We start from the raw sequence: 19,746 nt of genomic DNA, 5'->3' as shown, positions 1-19,746 counted from the left end.
ATTTTGAACCAAGACTGAAGTGTTTAGAGAGTGCATTAACAGAATAAGAAAGAGTGCATTACCCCACAGAATACCCTATCTAATTACAAGGCAGAGTGAGAATAGAAAGGCCTAATGTGATGATATTCATCCATACAGAAGGCAGTAGTCTACACATACTGGCAGCTTAATTGTTGTATAATATTTCTTTTAGGCAAAGCAAAATTTTAAGAAGGAACTTAAAATGAATAACAAAGGGCTGCTTTACAGATATTTTCAAGGAGTCTTCTAAGTGTGAATTGTTGCATAGCAAAATTATAGGGGTATTTATTTGAAAATGTAACAAGTTGACCCTCACAGACTGAGAAAAGACAGTCTCTAAAAGATCTTCGGAGTCAAGACAAGCTCATGTTTAATATGACCCAAGTAGGAGGAGTGAGCTGGGAGAAGAAAAGTCAGATTTGTTCAAAAAAAGAGCAAAGTTGGAAAGTTATTTTTATGGCATTTCAGACAGATATGAACAAGAAAAGACTGTATTTATCTAGCCAAAAGATAAAAAAGCTGCATAATAAAACTTGAAGTGACCTGAGCTTTATGTAGAGATGTATACAAATTACTATCTATCTCCAAGATTCTAGACAGAAAGAATCTGTTAGAGACAGGAGAAAACTGAATGTGAAAAAATTAAAGGGATGTGCAAATCAGAGAGGCTGTCTGCCACAGAATGATCAGAGAGAGGTAGAGGCATATGCAAAATGTGGTGAACAAATTAACAATACTGAATTTGCAGTAAGTCCAGAAAAACACAGGTTAGAGGCAGATCTAGGTTTTACCATCTGTAGTTGGTGACTCTGGATTATAGGCAGTAGCTAAATTAATATTTGCAGATGCTGTTAACCCCGTAGATCAGGTAACAGGGAAAGTGTGATGGGGGTTCAGGACAGAATGCTGTGGATGAAAACACTGAAAAGGAGTATCCTGAAAAGAACATGCTGAAGGGTAAGGAGTGAAGAACAGATTAAAGGAAATTGTACTACAGCACCCATCTTTTCCATTATTTTAGCCATTCAAATGCTTTCATTATTTAGATCAACAACAATAATACATCAAACAATTTTTGCACTCTTGTAGCATTTGCCCAAATATTTGATGCAGTGGAAGGACTCCATTGAGTTAAACAGGCTTTGAATCAGTCTGTGTCCTGCCATCTCAAATCTGACAAACAATATACTTTTGCCCTATAACATTCTCAAAAGGCAACTTGCCTAAATCAAATTATCACATCAAACTATTGCTAGCACTAATTAACTAGTAAATCAACAGAGTTTTAACTAATTAGCATATCACTGCTCCCCAGAGTCAAATAATTTATTATTTTAGTTTCAGCAAATATCCCTACCAAGTGGAGTGAGGCAAGTATATGACGCCTTAGAAACATGTTTCTTATTATTTGAAAATGAGAAGATGTAATAGATCTAAATTTTTTAGAAGCAGTCATGTTTGAAAGTCAGAAAACAAAGAGCCTGTTTTGATTATGAAGTTAATTGGGTTTTGAGCCTTAAAGTAAAAAAATGTGGTTCCAGTTGCATGCAATTGTTTTCTTTAATCCAGCAGAGTTGGCTTAAACTGCTCAGACTCCATTTTATTCAGAGCATGGGGATTTTTAGTTGAGGAAAACCAAAGTTTCAAATGTTTTCCTAGCTGTTTTTCTTAGCTAAGAGGAGGAAAAATGGTACTCTGGCTCTGCTTTTCAGTTTTTAATTTTTTCTTACAACCTGTATTACAGAACGTGGAACAGATGGGTTGGTCTTTGGAAGCTATATTGCAACTTATAGTAGTTTTCAATAATATGGTATACTTACTTTCCTACAGTAGTAAATTTTACTTCTTATGTGCACTAAGAAATTATTTTAAAACTGTTGTGTTTTCTTGAGAAGACTATACTTACATTTAGGCCAGCAGATATTTTCTGTACACAAAATGAGGATGTGTTTTATACATATCTAGTTCCATAGCTCACAGATTATGTGCTTACACAGGTGGAATAGGGTTTTTCCTAAGGCAATAAATACTTCTCTATTCCTATGAAATATTATATTTTTTTACTGTTAGGCATTATCATTTATATTTTACTAAAATACAAAAAGTAAACCTTATTTTTTAGCAAATAGAGGGCAGGGGAATCAAAGGATTAACACTGCACAAATGTAAACATGAAAACTCAGTACCCCACAGTTAACAGAGCAAGCTGCTCAAAAGATGTTCTTCTGCTAATAAGAGTTTTGATTCATTCAGCCAGCTAATGGTTGCAGTAGCTGAAGGCACTGCCCTTGACTTTTTGTTGCCATGCCTCTGCTGTAGCTCGCTGCCCCTGCAGTTCCATGATGAGATCAGAAGCTTGCCCAGCTCCTAGTTGCCTCGCCACTTACTCAGTTCAGCTCTTCCTTCACTTCAGTTTAGACAAGATGCCAGACTCGGCACTGAAGTGCACGTATAATCTCTCTCCTGCCAACTCTGCTATGTGGGCGGTTGTCTTCAACTGAAGAGAACTACCAATAGCTAGGATGACTCTATCCTAACTCACTTTTTCTAGATTTGCCAGTCATTTGCCAAAACCCCTGCTCACTGGTTATTCTCTTTTAACACTCTTTCCCAAGGCTGAAATTTTTTGTGACTGGAAAAAAAGGAGAACTTGAGTTTGCATTAAGGTAGCTAGAATATATGTTAAAAATCTATCAACCTTCTTGCTTCTATTTGTGCCAGCTCAAATCCAGGATATTGTTGTATGGCAGAGAAACATATTTTTCTCTCTCACTTAGAAACACATACAACATATTAGCAAGACTGGCTAAAAAAGGCTTAGGGCAGCAAGCAGGTGTGTGTTTTACATACCTGACTCCAGCTTTCAGGAGGGAAAAAAAAACCAACAACAACAACAAACCCACACCTTAATGTATTCTCTACAAATAAATAAGATGGCAGTTGAGACTCTACCAGGATTTTCTTCCAAACTTTTGCCTGGCTGCTTCGATAAACCCATTCTAACTAAGAATAACTAAGAGGATTTTAAATAAGCAGAATTAATTATCTGAATTAAAGTGATTAGGGTTCAGTATTTAATTTTAATTTAAATTAGTTTTGCAACAAACGGTACAGATTATCTGAGAAATTTTTTGCTGCCTTTGAAAGTTCTTCCAGCAGCAGGTAAATTTCAGACGTGTTACTTGTCTAATAAATGACCAGCGTCACATTCCAGAGCATTTCTAGGGTTTCTAGAGTTCCTTTTCCAGCCTCACCTACTATAGCCCTGCTCTAACTTATGAAGTACTGTCAAATGGTAGTATCGGTGAGATGGCTAGGAGCTAAAAATTAATCTCATTGCAGTAGAAATAAATTAACTTCAATAATTCACAGCAACATGCAGACTGACCTGTCCAATAATAGGTTAGGTGCAAATAAAAGCTTTCCTGGGTGTTCCATGGAGCGCCAGACTAAGCCAATCATCAGTATCTCTAACCAGGCACATTCCAGTAGATGGACCTGATCATGGAGTGTTAAATCCACAAATCCTGAAAGAATAAATAGGAGAGAGTAAAACCACCCCAGTTTTGTAAGCGGAACAACGTTATTCAGAGAGTCAGGTTAAAAAGTGCATTGGAGCTGGATAAGCAAAAAGAAAAAGCAATAAACCAGACATTTGTTCTCTTTACATTTTGGGCTGAGTTTTGTCTATTCGTAGGTCCACCGTGGCTCCACCCTACAGAACTGTCAGCACTTTCTGGCCCCCCGGTTGTGTACTGCCCATCCCCTGCCCCCAGAGCAGGGCGAGAGTGAGGTGAGCATCTCCATCCCCACGCCTGCTGTAGTGGCCTGGGAAAGCTGCAGAAAGGGGCAGCCGCCGGCTGCTCCAGCGCCTTGCTGCCTGTGGCATGACGGAGGGAAAATGGAAAAGTGCCTCCTATAAAATGAAAGGATAGCTCTGATCAGCTAACCCCAGGCCATGTTTCCTGGTGGAATGCTGTTTTACAGACTCGTGGACAATTCACCATACTGCAAGTGCTGTATCTCTGTGGAAGAGGACACAATACAGCATTTTGAATAAACTGGGGAACAAATGCTGATCACTATGCAATCAGAATTCGGTGATGAACTGCTTGTTTATATTTCCATTGGACTATAGCACCTGCAGGAAGGAGGTGACCTCTCCTACTCCATATTTAAACAACGCTAGAAACAATGAATGCAAAATGAAGAGGTTGCTTATAGCAATACTAAAATATGAATATGAAAGAATAATGATGAAGGTAGATATGAAAGCATAACAACAGTGGTCATTCCTGTGTGCATTTCATGGAACAGGTTGTATTATTCTCTATTTGAGATTCTCACTTTTCATGAACGTTACTTTCAATCCAAAGATATAAGCAAAGGGGAGATTCCATAATACAATTTATTAGATCCTAGCGTAATTTATTCTTTAAAATTAGCATGAACTTGCTAAAGTGAAATGTGTAGAAGTTCCCTTAAAACAGATCTTATTTATCTTTTACTCAGTGTTATGAGTGAAACACATTATTCAACTTTCTTTTTTTTCATGTTTTCAATTGTATTTGATTCATATTGGTCTTCAGACTACAAATTACAGGGTGAACTACCTTACCAGCCCAATAAATGGCAGTGATTTTGCTTCTGTGTTGTGTCCTCACTAGAGGTATATTCTGAGTCAGTTTCGAGGAATACACCTGACATACTCTTGAGTACTATCTTGAAAAAAAAGGAAAAAATAAAAAGGGCACATATTTTTAAAGTTAAGTGTTGTGCTATGAAATATATTTTTCAAATAACAAAGAGGAAGAGAAGGAACAAAATATAGTTCACAATAACTTAGAAAATATTGTTATGTTCTGCAAAACAGTTGTTGATATAATTATTTTTAATGAAAACATTTGAGAGAGGTAATCAGTCTACTCATAAAGAACCACTGAAAAAAGGAAACAGCTTTGACATGTCTGAAATAAAACAACTCATCTATGAATCACTAGGAGTGAATTTAGACAGTTGTAGTACCTGCTATTTTTATGAAAGTGGTTACTACTATTAAAAACAAAAAGTTTTCTTTTCCTGTATTCTTCCTTTATTAGCAAATGCAAAAATGACTTTCAGATGTCACAGACTGATGGAATGGCATTTGCCTGAGTCACCAAACAGCCTGAAACAATAGAGCTGAAGCTTAAGAGCAACATTCTTAATTACAAAGCATTGATTACAGCACTCAAGAATGAAATTGGCGGAAAGAAACTGCTGTCTATATATGGAGAACAAATAACAAACACCATGTTTCCTATTAAGTATTGCCTTAGTATGACAGCACATAATAATATAGTGGTTTTATCCATGCTTGAAGAGTACCACAGCAACACAGGGACCACACCACCGTGTGGTGTCTGAAGTTTGGAAGCAGTGCATTTTAAGTCAGTTATATTGCCATCATTTCACGTGGCTACACACTATTCTGCAGGAGATTGCTTCAATTGTTGCAGAAAAACTGAGCTTGTTACAACTGTGGCAATTCACTTTTCTGTAAAACTCTGCTTATTCTACAATATTCTGGATGCCAAAATGCTTTGCTTTGTTCACACCGTCTTGGTCTCTATTTTTATTACACCTGTTCTCAAACACCTTTTAAGCCCTATCTTTTTAGTAGCTCTATTTTTCCCCATCCCCACATATGAAATTTCAGATTGCACTGAAGCTAAGTAATCTGCACAAAAACTAAAGAGAAAGAAGAAAAGAAACCTAATAAATTAGCTCACTAGTATTGTAGAGGAGGGATATTTTGTCAGCCTGCTCTGAGAATAGAAATATACTGCCCAAGAATGCTACATCTTTTAAAGTACTTAAACGTGAGTACTTTGCATTACAGAGTCCTAAAAGGATTGGCCAACAGTATTATTGGTACAGAATATTAACTCTGATTTCAGTGAAGCTAAGGAATTTTCAAAAAACTAGGATGAAAAAGAAAACTGACTGTGAGTCCATAGTTTAAAGCATTAAATGATCTGTCAGCCTGACATCTACTTTGGGTTCTATAACAAAACAGCTAACACAAACTCTGATTAATGCAGGTTTAAAAGTTTTTAATATAATAATCCACATCAACTGTAATTCATAAAAAAACCTGATCAAATTACCTTGATGGCTTTTTAGGTGACATTATAAGTTTAGTTGGAAAAATAATAGTTTTGATGAAACAGACTTCTATGAGACATTTGATTTTGTAAAAACATGCAACAGATTAACTGAATTCAAGTATTTTCAATGACACATCTCAGTATGTAATGGCAAAAGGGTAATGACCTGAACTGAAGTGTTTCTAGAAGAATGCCATACCATTTACTTCTTTACCCTAGACAATTTTTTTAATGGCGACATGGAAAAAACCAGAAATCATGATTCAGATGTCATGATGGCATGTGGAAAATAATGCAAAAAGCAGGTTGATAGTGTAAGCAATATAATCACTCGCTAGCTTAATCATAAAAAATACAGACATACATTTAAAACCAAGAACATTAAGCTTATATACAGGATGGAAACAGTAGCAGCTATGAAGAGGACTTGGAAATGATGGAGACAAATCAGCCCACTTTGAGCTTCCAGTGGGAAGTTACATCTAATAAAGACAATTAACTTTATAAAAAGCCAGGGAAACTCTGAGAGAGTAAGGAAGTTAAATTACCTCTGTGTTACCTGAATCTGGTAACTAGTCTTCAAGTGGGATGAGAAGTTGGACAGAATGATAAAGAAATATCAACATGAATAAAGCATTGAAAAACATGCCCTCTAGTGAGGAATAAGAGGAATTTAGTTACTCTTTGTGAAGCTAAAGGGGCTAAAGGACTTCAGTGGGTAAATATCTAAAGAAAAAGAGAACAGCATTGCAAAAGGTAATGGCATAACATACAAAAGCCCATGCTGGAAGCTAAACCTGCTCCAAGTCAGACTACAAAAGAGGGGCCGTTGTTAACAACAGAAGCAGTTATTTTCTAAGCAACATACTAAGTTTCCATGCATTTGCTATCATTAGAAACATAATCACATTTTAATTATTATTTTTAAGACATACTCTTGTTCAAGCAAACTAATTCAGAGAAATGTTACAGAAGGTTAAATTAAATGATGAATAAACCATTAGTCACTTCATCACTCAGAACATGCTGCATTTTAATGCCGCTGAAATTATGTGTAGATGTGCACTGCATTCTCAAATATCAGGGTTCTTTTAATGCTGGCAAGTTTTGAAAGAAGTATTTTTGAATTTTAAATTTTTGGTTACTGTGCTTTAAGGAAAAGTAAAAACCTTCACTGTTAATAAATTAATTAATGAATTGCAGCTTATGGATATGACCTACATCTGATACCATACACCAGACTGAACAATTGCATGACCTTATAAGACATATCAAAATCCTTGTGTGGCCAAAACCTACAAGACCTAGACTGCCATTAAGCTATTCATCTATCGTGTGCTTGGCAGGAGAAAGACACTTACAGAATAAAAGCCATGGCTGGACCATCCTTTTTTCATATACAGATAAATTAACAGTATTTTTGAGTGATTGCCGACACAGAACACAATATCTGTTCCACAAACTCTTGTATAAACACGGAAATCTGAACTTCTGAAAAGCCAGAAAGGTCTTCTGAGCGCCCAGCTAAGAGTAGGTGACAAATAAATTTATGTTACATGTAGAACACAGAACAATAATGTTCAAATTAAGCTGATTATCCTCTCTAATATAAAACAGCACTATGTGCCACATCAGTGACAATATGATAAAAATCCCTCTCTTCCAGGCAATAAGACACCCTGAAGCAGCAGTGGGTCCATGGAGGAAAATCTACAAAAAGCCCTGTCTTGGCAAGCATGACTCTCTAGAGGTGACATTAGACTTGGGAATCCAAAACTGTATGACCATCCTAAAAAAGGAAGGCAGCAACTATCCGCAACAGGTATGAGCAAATCTCTTTGTAAACTGGGAGTCTGGGCAGTTGCAGAAAGGGAAGGGTTGCCATGAAAGAACACAAGGACTGTTGGAAGTAGTATTAGGTAACACATATACCCCTGACAGCAACAGAGAAATGGTTTATGGACAAGGTTGTTGGGCTGCAGTAAGGAACAACATAAAGCTCAGATGGTTTTAATTTATTGCTACTGTAACACACATTGTGAACCCTGCAGTCCTCTGAAATAATCAACAACAACAAATATATATATATAAAAAATTTAACCAATCAAATATTTTGAATCTAATAAACTTATAATTTGCCTTAAAGACTTTTGACCTACTAAGTAGCTTTCTATTTCATCAAAAACAATTTCTCTAGCAATTAACGTTCTCTGAGACCCAGTATCCAGTGTCATTGCAGATTCAATCCTACAACAGTAAGTCCTCCAGTGGATACTTACTATCATTTGGGGATCATTTAATTATCATCATTTTGCAGCTTCTACTAATATTAAGACACAGCTACAAGGTGTCCAGACTATTCCTCTTCCCACAACAAATGATAAGGCAATCTTCTTTTTTCATCTGATCCAGCTGTAATCCTATATGTTTATACCATATGTCTTAATTACCATGGTACCTGAAATATAAATTTCAGCTAATTTTTGCAAGCCAATAAACAACTTTGTACAATAAAGAATAACTCTGTCTCCAGGTGCTTTGAAGGAAAGTAAAGCAAAAGCAATAAAAAGTTTTAAAAGCAATATCAAAGGTCCATCTACCAAAGTATCCCATTTACAACAGCAACTGATACCAGATGCTTATGGCAAAACATACAGCAGGACAAACATATGCTTCTACAGAAAGCTTTCTCAGGCTCCCGTGGTATGCGGCTCAGGGATTTCCAGAGGCAAAGATGGTCTTTTTGTGCTTAATGTCCCCTAACATTTTTTCCTCCAAGTTTGCCCAGATGCTTTTTGAACCCATTTAGGCATTTAATCCACTTCATATTTTTTATATACTCTGGAAATAGTACTCTCCAGTAAGAAGTTTCATGCTCTGAGTTAACACTAGGAAAATGATAATCTCCTGTTGTTCTGGAAGAAAAATCTCTTACTTTCATTTAATGCATCTAGTTATTTTATTGGAAGATACCATCATTCCCTAGGTCATCATCTCACTGCTAATCTTCTCTTTTCCAAACATTTTTAGTATATTCAGTCATTGCTCACATGAGTTATCCTGTTCACCTTTGAACTCATCTTGTCCTTCTCGGACCATTTTCCAGTTCAACTATATTGTTTCAGAGACAGTGAGACTACGCACCATTTTTCAATCTGCCCTTGTCTTCATGACCTTAGTCAACTTAATGTCATCCCCATTTTTATCACTGTTATTCGGGCCTTTTTTTCCAGCTAACTTATGAATATGCTGAACAACATAGGCCTAACCATTGAACTCAAGCTTATCTCTTTCCTAAATGTCCTGCCTGCTTGTCTGGAAAGCCTTTAACTTGATAGCAACACCAATTTTTCTAATATCTCCTATAGCAAAAAATCTGGGATGCTATATTATACAAAAACGTTGTGGGAAATCGGAACATTCCCACATCGCATGTCTTAAATTCGCGCAGGTGAACCACTGTTTTTTTTCTATCTTAATGCGGTGTTTTGAAAAGTGGCAATAACCACAGAAAAAGGCTGTTATTTACAACTCAATACAGTATCTCAGCTATGCAACGGTCATGTAATAGGCCTCATTTGGAAAAAACACTAATTAGGTTGGCAAAGACAGCAGGGAAGTAATGGTGAGTGCTGCAACCTAATAGCTAGCAACCATTCAATAAAGCGACCAAATTAAGAGAGGTTTATATAGACAAAAATATCTAAGTTGATAAAACAGACAAACAGAAAAATAATTCCTACAGCAAGTTCTGTTCTCAAGAAAGAGCCAGGAAGAGGAGAAGCAGCACCTGTTTCTCCTATCCTAAAGCACATTGGAGGACCAATAGCTCAGTCACCCCTGTTTGATCAAGATGTAAAACCTGTGCTTGCTCTAGTGCCAGGAGCTCGGTGCCCGACATCTCCACTTCAAGCAGAAAGGTGAGACCACATCTACACTTTTACCTAGCACATAAGATGACATTTTGGTCTGAATGTGCATGGATCACTCAGCCTCTTCAGCCCTTAAGGCTGAGCTCTGAAACCTCTTAGTTAAGAGATGGCTAAAAGCTAAAAAGTGGCTAAAACTCACACCTTGACTATAGCCTTGTCTGTACACAGCAACAGCAGGGCAAACCAGAGTCCAAGGATAAGGACATCAGAGAATCACAAACACTGTTTTCCATGAGTCTCAGTATTCACACAGCTATTCCTATAATGCTACTTATTGCTACTTCTTTCCACAGATCTTCAGACCAAAATTATAAGAAACCTTTATTAAGTTTTCCCTCCTGAGGGCACTTAAAGTATGACATGGGTATATTGGCTTAATTGTTTACACAACTCCAGTGTTTTAAATCAAGACCTATTATGAAGGCTGAAGATCAAAAATCTCTAAAATCCAATATTTTCAATCCAAATATTCTGCTAAAAAAAAAAAAAGTAGTTTCATTATTTGATTTTTTTTTTAAAGGGACATTACTTTGTTTCTGTAAGTGAGGTCAGAAAAAATTTAACTAGAATTCGCTGAGTTCCAGGGAAGAAAGTCAGAAAGGCAAACACAGAGCAAGTGGCACAATTGTAAGAGCCTCTAAATACTTTGTCTGCTCTTTCAGAACTCTCTATTTCACTGCCTGTATAATTATAATATAGCAGAACACCAATCCAAATTTATACGCTGTCTCCTCTAAGCCTAAACAATCTGTTAGAAATGAAATGAGATCAGAAAGAACAGCATCTGCTCTTAATTACTGTTAATTCCTTTTCAAAATTTTATTTCACATTTGCCATTTTCAGCTCTAATGGTTCTAAACCTCTTTCTGAAAAATAACAATTACAATTTACAAGCATAAACCTAATATGAGTTAGGAATGTTTGGGGTTTTGGGCAAAACCCAAAAAGTCAGAAGGATGATGAGGCCCTGCTTTCACGTTCTGTATTTGTACTGAGAGTCAAGATCAAGAAAGCTTTTTCCCCTTCTCCTCCGCGGGAGGTTTCCATCCTCCCTGAGCTCACCTTAGAAGACCTGTCTTACAGTCTGATGGGTGTACCACCCCAGCCAAACTCCCCACCTGATGCTATCCCCGGAGTGGGATGCTGCAGGGATGTCACATTTGTCGCTTTTATTTCAAATCCCATTTCTAGGAGCTGGTCTGTTCTGCTTGCACCTAAAAGCTGCACCGTGACGATTCCAAAATGCATTTCTCAGATAAATGGGAACCGTTTCAACTGTTTTCCAGGAATGCATAAAGTTATCACTACTTGACTCAATGCTTTCTGCTTACACAAAAAGTGCATACTTTTTTTTTTTTTTTAGGTCTGTCCAGTCCATATCTTTTCAGGATGAGGAGACTAAACTGCTCCTGAGGCCACTCCTGGTCCATATAGCCAATGCCTCATTCAGGGCAGGAATCTCTCCTTCCCTCTCCAGATACCAGTCTCCCTCTTCAGACACCAGTCTAAACTACGACTGAATGTACCCTGCATACATCGGACCTAATAGATACTGTCCTCTTTCAACTTTCCTATGCCAAAGTGAGCTTGTAAAGAATTTAGCCAAGTGGAAGTTGATTGACTCAAAGTCAATACTTTGGACCAAGCACAATCTGGATTTAGGACCGTGGAAACACTTCAGGGTAGCGACAGATAATAGCCACTGGTCAGACATACATTCTTTTCTCCTGACAAACGCTTGCCACATTTTTATGAAATACTGCTGTCTTGCCCGAGAGGAGCATCGGAAGTCCACGGCCCAGCACCAGCTGGTGCTGCTTCTGGGGAGATGGGCCACGTGCTGGCCCGGGGGGGTGGTGGGAAGACCCAGCCCTGGAGCCAGCCCCCAGCTTTGGAGTGCTCCTCTGAGTTTTGGGGACAGCAAGTTCTCACTGAACAGCAGCCCGAGCACGTTATTCTGCAGTATTTGATTGCCTGGGAAAATCTGTCTTATGCCGGTGGATGGTCAGGCCGTGTGTCCAAAGCTCGATGATTCTCCCTCGCTGTGCTCTCCCTGGCGCAGACGCAGCTTGGAAAGAACACAAGCTGGGTTGCATTGTAGCTCAAGCCTATGGCTGACACGCAGCACAGACGTACCCAGTGAAGCTGAGCGCTTTCATGTCCTGACTTTCCTTGCATGTGTCACTGTGTCTGCCCTGACTAAAACACAGTTTTTATTTTGCAAGTGTTTCACTTTGTTAAGCAAAGATTATTCCAGAAAGTGCATTAGCAGTACCAGTTAACACAAATATGTTGAGGCCTTCCATCAGGGAACATAATAAAAGTAATTGGCACTCACATAGCACTTTACATTTTCAAAGGGAAGTAAAGCCATTAAGTATTATTAAATGTATTTTATAGAGAGAACACAGGGAGGTTAAGTGCCCCATCCAGGAGGAGGCAGGATTAGGATGGAGATGTGGCAGGCTCTTAGCACACTCTCTAGTCCTTTCAGCCACAAAAGTCTTTGGGGTGGAGAAGCCTCCTTGAACTCAAGTGCAAGCTCTCTTTCTTGCAAATCAGTAAAAAGGTAAAAACCAAAAAAAACCAGAAGCAACTGAACTTTTCTCAAAGAGAAAGAGGAGAGAAAGTCTTACCAAGTTGGGGGGGGGGGGGGAATTGTTTAAAGTGTGAGCAGAAAACCTGGATGCAGGGAACTAAGCATTAGTTCTTAATTGGTTTTAAAACACTCACTAATCTAGGCAAGGTAACTGCCTATATAAAAAAATCCCAGGCCTAAGCTTGCTTTCCCCTCTAAACAAGCAGTTTTGAAAGTTATTAAAATAACAACAAATCTTACTACTAATAATAATTATAACAACAACAACTACGATATAAGATCATTGCTAGTGAAGTCTACCTGCCAGTTAGCTAGTGAAAGTTTATCATACTGTTTTTATAAAGCAAGAAAGGAGACATATGTATATTTTCTGCACAAAAAGCAAGCACTTCAAATGATCAACAAAAAGCGATATTCATTATTACACGCCAAATTCCTGCAGCACTTTATAGCAGTTATTTAAAGCATGTTAATTATCATTCATCCCTGGACTGTAATCCAGACGTCTGAGACTCAGGCTGAGCTTTGACAACAATAAGATGCTACTTGATGGTTGTTTTACCACTGAGAGCTCTGCTATTTCTCAGGCAGTTGAGGCTTGCAAATAAAATGCACAGGACATTGTCTGTATACTGAGAATGGACAACGGCAGCCCTTCCCAGTGATTTTAAGTGTAGGAACAGACCATCAGCTGCATGTGAAGGCTTTTGTTTTGAAGGGTGTCATCTGAATCTTTCCCTGCACAGGTGAGGAAGGATACTATGCAAAATTTATTAGCTGCTGACTGAACTACACAGTATGAAGTAATACATCTTTTCTTTATTGTCTCTGCAACAGTTAATTACATTATGTTACATTTATACCAGTACTCAGGCCAATTGCAAGTAGGTTTGAGAGTTTTCTTTTAATTTGTCATTTTTGTAAGAGGTCACTGCTACACAAAATGTTTTCCATCAAAAGCAGATGCAGCTAAAATCATTTATGGTACTGATTATGCATTCTTGCCGGACTTTTACGAACTCAAAAGTTACACTCATAAATACAAGCTGTCCTCTCTACCTCATTCTTCCCCCTCATCCCCCTCCCCGCTCCACCAGGGCTGCTACTCTTCTGGTCTGTTCTGCTGGTTTAAGTGTTCAGCCAACTGATGAAATAACCCGGCAAGAAGGAGGAGCGTGAAAGCTGAGCGACAGGCAGCTAGGGAGCACCAACCACCTCGGATGGTTTACGTATTGTGTAAACCTGTCCTGAGACTTGAGGTCATGTCCAGCATGGCTTGGGGTTTTTTTGTATGTTCAGCTGCATCCAAGGGAGCATGAGGTTTCTCAGCATTTGTTTGACCTCCTCACTAAAGTTCCAGGCTGTGCTCCAGTCACGACCCAAATCGTGTGTAAATAAGTGATGGGTTTGTGGCTGTCAAGAAAAATCACTTGAGGCAAAAGGTCTCTTTAAGCAATCATTCTTGAAGCAATCTCTTTAAGCAATCACAGTTTTTAAGCAGGAGGAGGAGGAGGAAGCAGACTGAAGTAGAGTCTTTCACAGCTTTTTAAACTACCCCAGCATGCCTCGGTGAGGTTTCAAGCAATCACTTCAATACACACTTACCAGGGGAGAATTCTAAAACCAAAGATCAACCTGTGAGACCTCCCAGTTGTTTTCCTCTTTTACAGAGTACACCTACATGCTTTTACTACATCCTTTTGCTAATTTCATAAGCACTTGAGTTGGCAAAGGCACGTTGGATTGGGCAGCACTTTAGCAGAATCAGCGAGAGCAGCAAGGCGGGCGATGTTCCGTGCGGGGCTCTGCAGCCCCGCTCCCCCCTGGCTCGGGCAGCATCACACGCCCGACGTCCGCCGCGGCCCCGGGAGACGGACCTTGCTAGAGGAAGAGGGCTCTGAAAAACCTCAGGGTGAACAGAGGCAATGCAGATATGTTGCACGGTCTAACGGCCATATGGGTGGCAGGAGAGGGGTGGCAAGTGAACAAAACTCGGTTAAAGTGAGCCTGGAGACCTACTCCACCACAGGCAGCACACTTCTACAGCTCTGCACCTCATTTTTGCCACAAATAGAGTATAAAAATATCTCCATTGTTCCATTTTTCATCTTTTTTGTTCCATTAAGTATGAGACCTACATGAAAAACCTGAAGGTCATCATAACACAAGCAAGAACATTTTGGAAAAGAGATAAAATTACCTTTGCAAGGTAACACAAACAATGATCAGATTCAGCCACACTTCTAAACTGACGTTATTTTTTTATTGAAGAAATTAGAAGCTGAAATTAATGATTATTAACCCTATTCTTTCTGAATGTCCCTAAAATCTTGGGTTTATACTTTTGATTATTTTCAATAATTTTGTTAAAGTCTTTAAGAATTAAAGTTTCACCATTTCAATTTATATCTCCACCCATGCCTGTAAGCTTGAGAAATGTCCCTTTTGAATTTAACGCCTTTTTTGACTACAATGACATTCACATGATGAACTTGGGAGGGCTACCCTCTACCCTTCTTCATTCATAAAATCCAGTGAACAAAGCACTAGGCTTTCTGCTTCACTGTCTATGCCATCCCAGGATCTACTGTACTCACCACTGAACCAATTAACATTCATTGCAGCAGCATCTGGAACTAGCAGAAAGGAGGATTATTTTGCAACCCAAGGAAAAGAGGGAAAAACTGTCAAGTCTGTAGTGAACAGGAAGATTAAAACTGCTTCAAGACTACAAATAGAAATTGCTCAGAACATAATGTGCTGTACCCAAGAAATGAAGCATAACCTCAGAGTTCATGGTCTGGTCATTCTTTATAGTCATTAGGAAATAAAACTAGTTTGACTAAGGCACCTGCATCCATTTTATTTCTTCATATTGTTCACTTTTGGATAAGTCTTATTTTTGTCTATTGCACTTGTGTGTGAGTAACGGAAACTATGTATGTATATGTATTGTTTCATGTTCATTACATTGACTTGTACCTACACCAAAACAGAAACACAAGCATCTACAAATAAGGCTCAAATGTTTATTTTCCCTCCTATTCTTTTCACCCCTACATGACTGGTTTTGAACAGAACCCAATCTCTGAAAAATTATCCAAGAAATTCTAATGACACATCAAAGAGAAGAAAGACAGCAAAATTAATTGCAGCAATTTCCTTTAACCACTACAACAACAAGAGCATTTTAACAGCTGTGTGGGAGTGTCATCATATGACAGAGCAAAGGAATACATTACAGAGAAAGCAAGACACTGGAATGCAGCTGGCCATTTATATTAATTTTCTTGTCCAGGGAAACCTAGTGAGTTAGCAAACAGCATGTTTCCAGAAAACACATCATTCACTTAATCCCCTTTTCTTGCACACTCTCCTTCAATGGGTAACAGATCCAAGGCACATTTCAGCACTGCAAAGCCTCAGGTAACCTTAGGAAACTGTTGCATGTTCCATGGAGCAGGCTCGGGTGTGCATACAAAACACGGGTGTTGCACCTGGAGAACGACCACCTTGTACTCAAGCTCCTATACTGCTCGCTAAGACATATGCTGAAGCTAGAGCTGGTTGGAAGCATCTGACAGAGCATTTTACATTGGAAAGTGCCAGCTTGATGAGTTTAAAACACCCTGGAGGACATGTCAGATTTCACAAAATGAAAATAAACAAATAAAACCAGGCTGGCTTCTACCAGGGAGAACAGATTGTCCCTCTCAGCTACCTCATCTTAGTTTTCAGCACTCCACCAGCCTCCTATTCCTGTTCAGCGTTGTGAAAAGTACCGAAACGTCTAGGAAATCTAGGACCCTTTTTTCCAAAATTGTCTTCACTTCATTTTAAACAGGTGACTAAAATATTTGAAATCTTAATGAACTCTATTCTTTCATATTGAATAAAATGTTTCATTTCACCTGAAAAAGCAAAACTGTCAAAAAATGTAATTTTGTATTAAGTGGAAATGATTCTTTTTTTTATTGTTTGGATCTGCCACAAAACAAAGAAATTAATTATTCGCACAACTCTGATGGAGACATCTGGAAAAGCTTTGGAACAGTGTACAAGCTCATCCAAAGTAAGTGAACCTATAAACCCTATTTGTCATCCTTTGTCAGGACTGGAAAATTGCATGGAATTCTATTACATTAAAAAAATCACAGCAATATCTTCTAATAAATACAGCAGCAGAAATTAAAGATTAGAAGAAAAAATGTGTAATTTAAAATTCAGCAAGTTCCGCTGGAATTATAATTTGATATTTTTTTCAAATGGGTAAAGAAACAGTAGTTTTCATCTTTCTCATTTAGAGAGAAAATTTGATTAGTTTGTTTTTCTTTTTTCTTTTACCTGCATACGGAACGTGAGTTTGACAGCACTCCTCATGGACGAGAATAAAACCTTTAGCTTGGATCAGGAAATAGAGCCACTTCACACAGTTCAGACAGACTAGGAGACTGTTTTATGAATAGCATCACCATACTGACCCTCAAGGCACAATTTGGCTCATATATAGAGGACTTTTTCAGGCCGAAGGCTCCTGTCCTCACAGGCAGAACAACTGTGTTTGGTGTAGGAGCCCTGAGGTAACAAAGATCATTTGATTGCCACCTAAATGATGTTGCCCACATTTGATGATATCCGGAAGGTTCTTGGGTTCTTGTTATATACTTCTACAGCTCACATATGTTTATAAGCATCTACAAACACACTTAAGTAAAGTCCTACCCCTATAAACATCAAGTGTTATTAATCTGCTCAGAGACTTGGAAGCTGAGAGACACAGTGCCAAGCAGGCAGCTTATTAGGAAGGGGGAAACCAGCTCATTGGCATTATACTGAACTACTTCTGACATCCCATTATTGAATTTTTTCAGAGCAGTTTCTGACAGGCTAATACCTCTGTCTCCCACCTACTTGAAATCACCACTTAAAAGTTACTCCACAACATTACTTGTAAATAAAATATCTCCTAGGAAAGCTGGTAACAATTATTGACTGTCAGCTGAAGAAGAGCAGATCTGAATTCATCAGACTGCAGTGATCGAGTTTTACCAAAATCCCTCAGAAACCCAACTACTGATAAAGAAGGTACAAAAAGCCTCATCTGGAGTTTAAAGAAAAGAGCACACTGACTGAACAGTCTGCTGAAATAAGACAGTAAGGGAAATGTATTTATGTTGCCTGGCAGTGTCTCATTTGAATATCAGGATCTTTCTCAAACACTTGATTAGAAGTGGCTGCATTAAAAAAAAAATAAAAAAAAAATAGTATAGAGTGGAACAAGGTACAAAATCAAAGAAGAGAGCTGACAAACGTGACTGATTTCAAATAAACTACATATTTTAACATACTACATTATTTCAGACTTCGTTATTATTAATTTTTCCTTAAACATACTTAGTGGTATCAAAGATCACTTTTCAGGATAGCTTTGTGTAACACCTAGATAAAGCTGCATATAAAACTTCTGCAAGATATAAGCCACATTTTTGGGAAGAGAGGCATACAGGTGAGGCATAAAACAGGAGCATAATGAGCATAATATTAAAAAAAAAGCTGATTTAATTCCTATTTATACCTGTAGGCCAAGAATCTTCAAGTTGGGGGTTTTTTGTTTCACAACAGGGATATTTAGCATGCTTCACAGCTTTCCCATGCAGCAGATAAAGTCCTGAGATAGGAATTTAGGGATGGATACACTGTGGCACATTATAAAAGAGTTAAACAAAACTAACACAGGGAGGCGTTGGCACAGCCAGGAGCAAAACTAGTGTTTCCCACTGGTAAAGCAACATTCTTCCCAAAAGGCCCAGTGTAAAAGAACATAACTCTATGTGTATACTTGGAGGGGGAGGGGGGGAAGTGCATTTGGTAATCATATCAGAGTCAATGATTCTCCATAACTCTGTTTATATGAATACCAAGTGGGAATAAAAAATTGAAGTCACAAGTAGCATTGATAAATATGCTAGGTTGTCACGGGCAGCTCTTCTCTGTCAGCTGAGAACCTGCCAATGTACACTGCTTTTAAAATGTGTGACACATTAACCAATTAATACCAGTGGTTAATTCTACCATCACTGAATAAAATACACTAGAGCTTTCCTTTTCCACAGACCTTTCAAAATCCCGCCCTGCAGAAGAAGAATAAAAACCAACTGCTGATTCCAAAAATTCTGCCACATGCTTCGGGTCACTACTACCTGTACAGTGCAAACTTAGCCCAAAGAACTTCCAGAAGAATTTGCTGCCTTCCTGGAAGACAAAGACAGGAGAACAACTTCCGAAAAATATGCACTAGAATGGGCAACCAACCACAAGGTAACTCAGCAAAAAGAAAGCCCCAGGGTTCATCTATCTTCCAAATAGCACGGGTAAGTGAACAACCAGTCTTTGCCTTCTGGGAAGTAAAGTTTCTTGTACCCCAGGGATGGATGCAAACTGAAGACCTTGTATGAACTAGGATGCGTCTTGGGTGAGGGGGAAATTACCATACTTCCCCTTCCCTTTGACTCTCCAGCCCCTCACAGCTCTGGCAGAGCATTACAGAACATATTACAGATCAAGCAGAAATATGCAAAGTAGAAGCTATACAACATCTACTTCAGCAAACAGGATAAAGGCTGTAAATGGTGCCAGTAACTAGAAGATTCTTGCCTTTTGTACAGGACAGATGGGAAAAGACCTCTGTGTTGAAGTGCAAATAAAGAGAAATTAAATTCGAAAAAGGCTTGAGTTAGAGCTGTATGTTACTATTGACAGTACAGATACAGAAACATTTCTTTCCAGCACACTTATATTAATACTTGCTTGTTCGTTCTCAGTATACTGTCATCCTCCCATTACAACTGGCTCAACTATTTTGCAGTGAACTGGACTGGGGAACTCACACGAGTTATAGGCAACCCAAACCACACACACAAAAGGTTTATTTTTAACCCAGATCAATCCTGCTAATTGCACAGCTGTCCCAATGCAGTGGGAAGCACAAAGGTGGGAACCACTCTAGCTGGCGCTGCAACTGGAAGAAAAACTTGTGAAACTACAA

General features: G+C 38.5%; 1 protein-coding gene across 1 annotated transcript in view; it reads right to left on the bottom strand.

Moving 5' to 3' along the window:
* Positions 1-19,746, bottom strand: part of ESR1 (estrogen receptor 1) — a 155,107-nt gene that overhangs the window by 28,842 nt on the left and 106,519 nt on the right. The window contains 1 exon segment of the mRNA XM_009917072.2: positions 3,410-3,548. Within this exon segment, the coding sequence (XP_009915374.2) occupies positions 3,410-3,548 (139 nt within the window).

Source organism: Haliaeetus albicilla, chromosome 7, assembly GCF_947461875.1.
Source record: "Haliaeetus albicilla chromosome 7, bHalAlb1.1, whole genome shotgun sequence".
In the NCBI taxonomy this organism is placed as follows: Eukaryota; Metazoa; Chordata; class Aves; order Accipitriformes; family Accipitridae; genus Haliaeetus; species Haliaeetus albicilla.
Note: the sequence above shows the minus strand (reverse complement) of the source record. Positions and strands in the feature narration are given on the sequence as shown.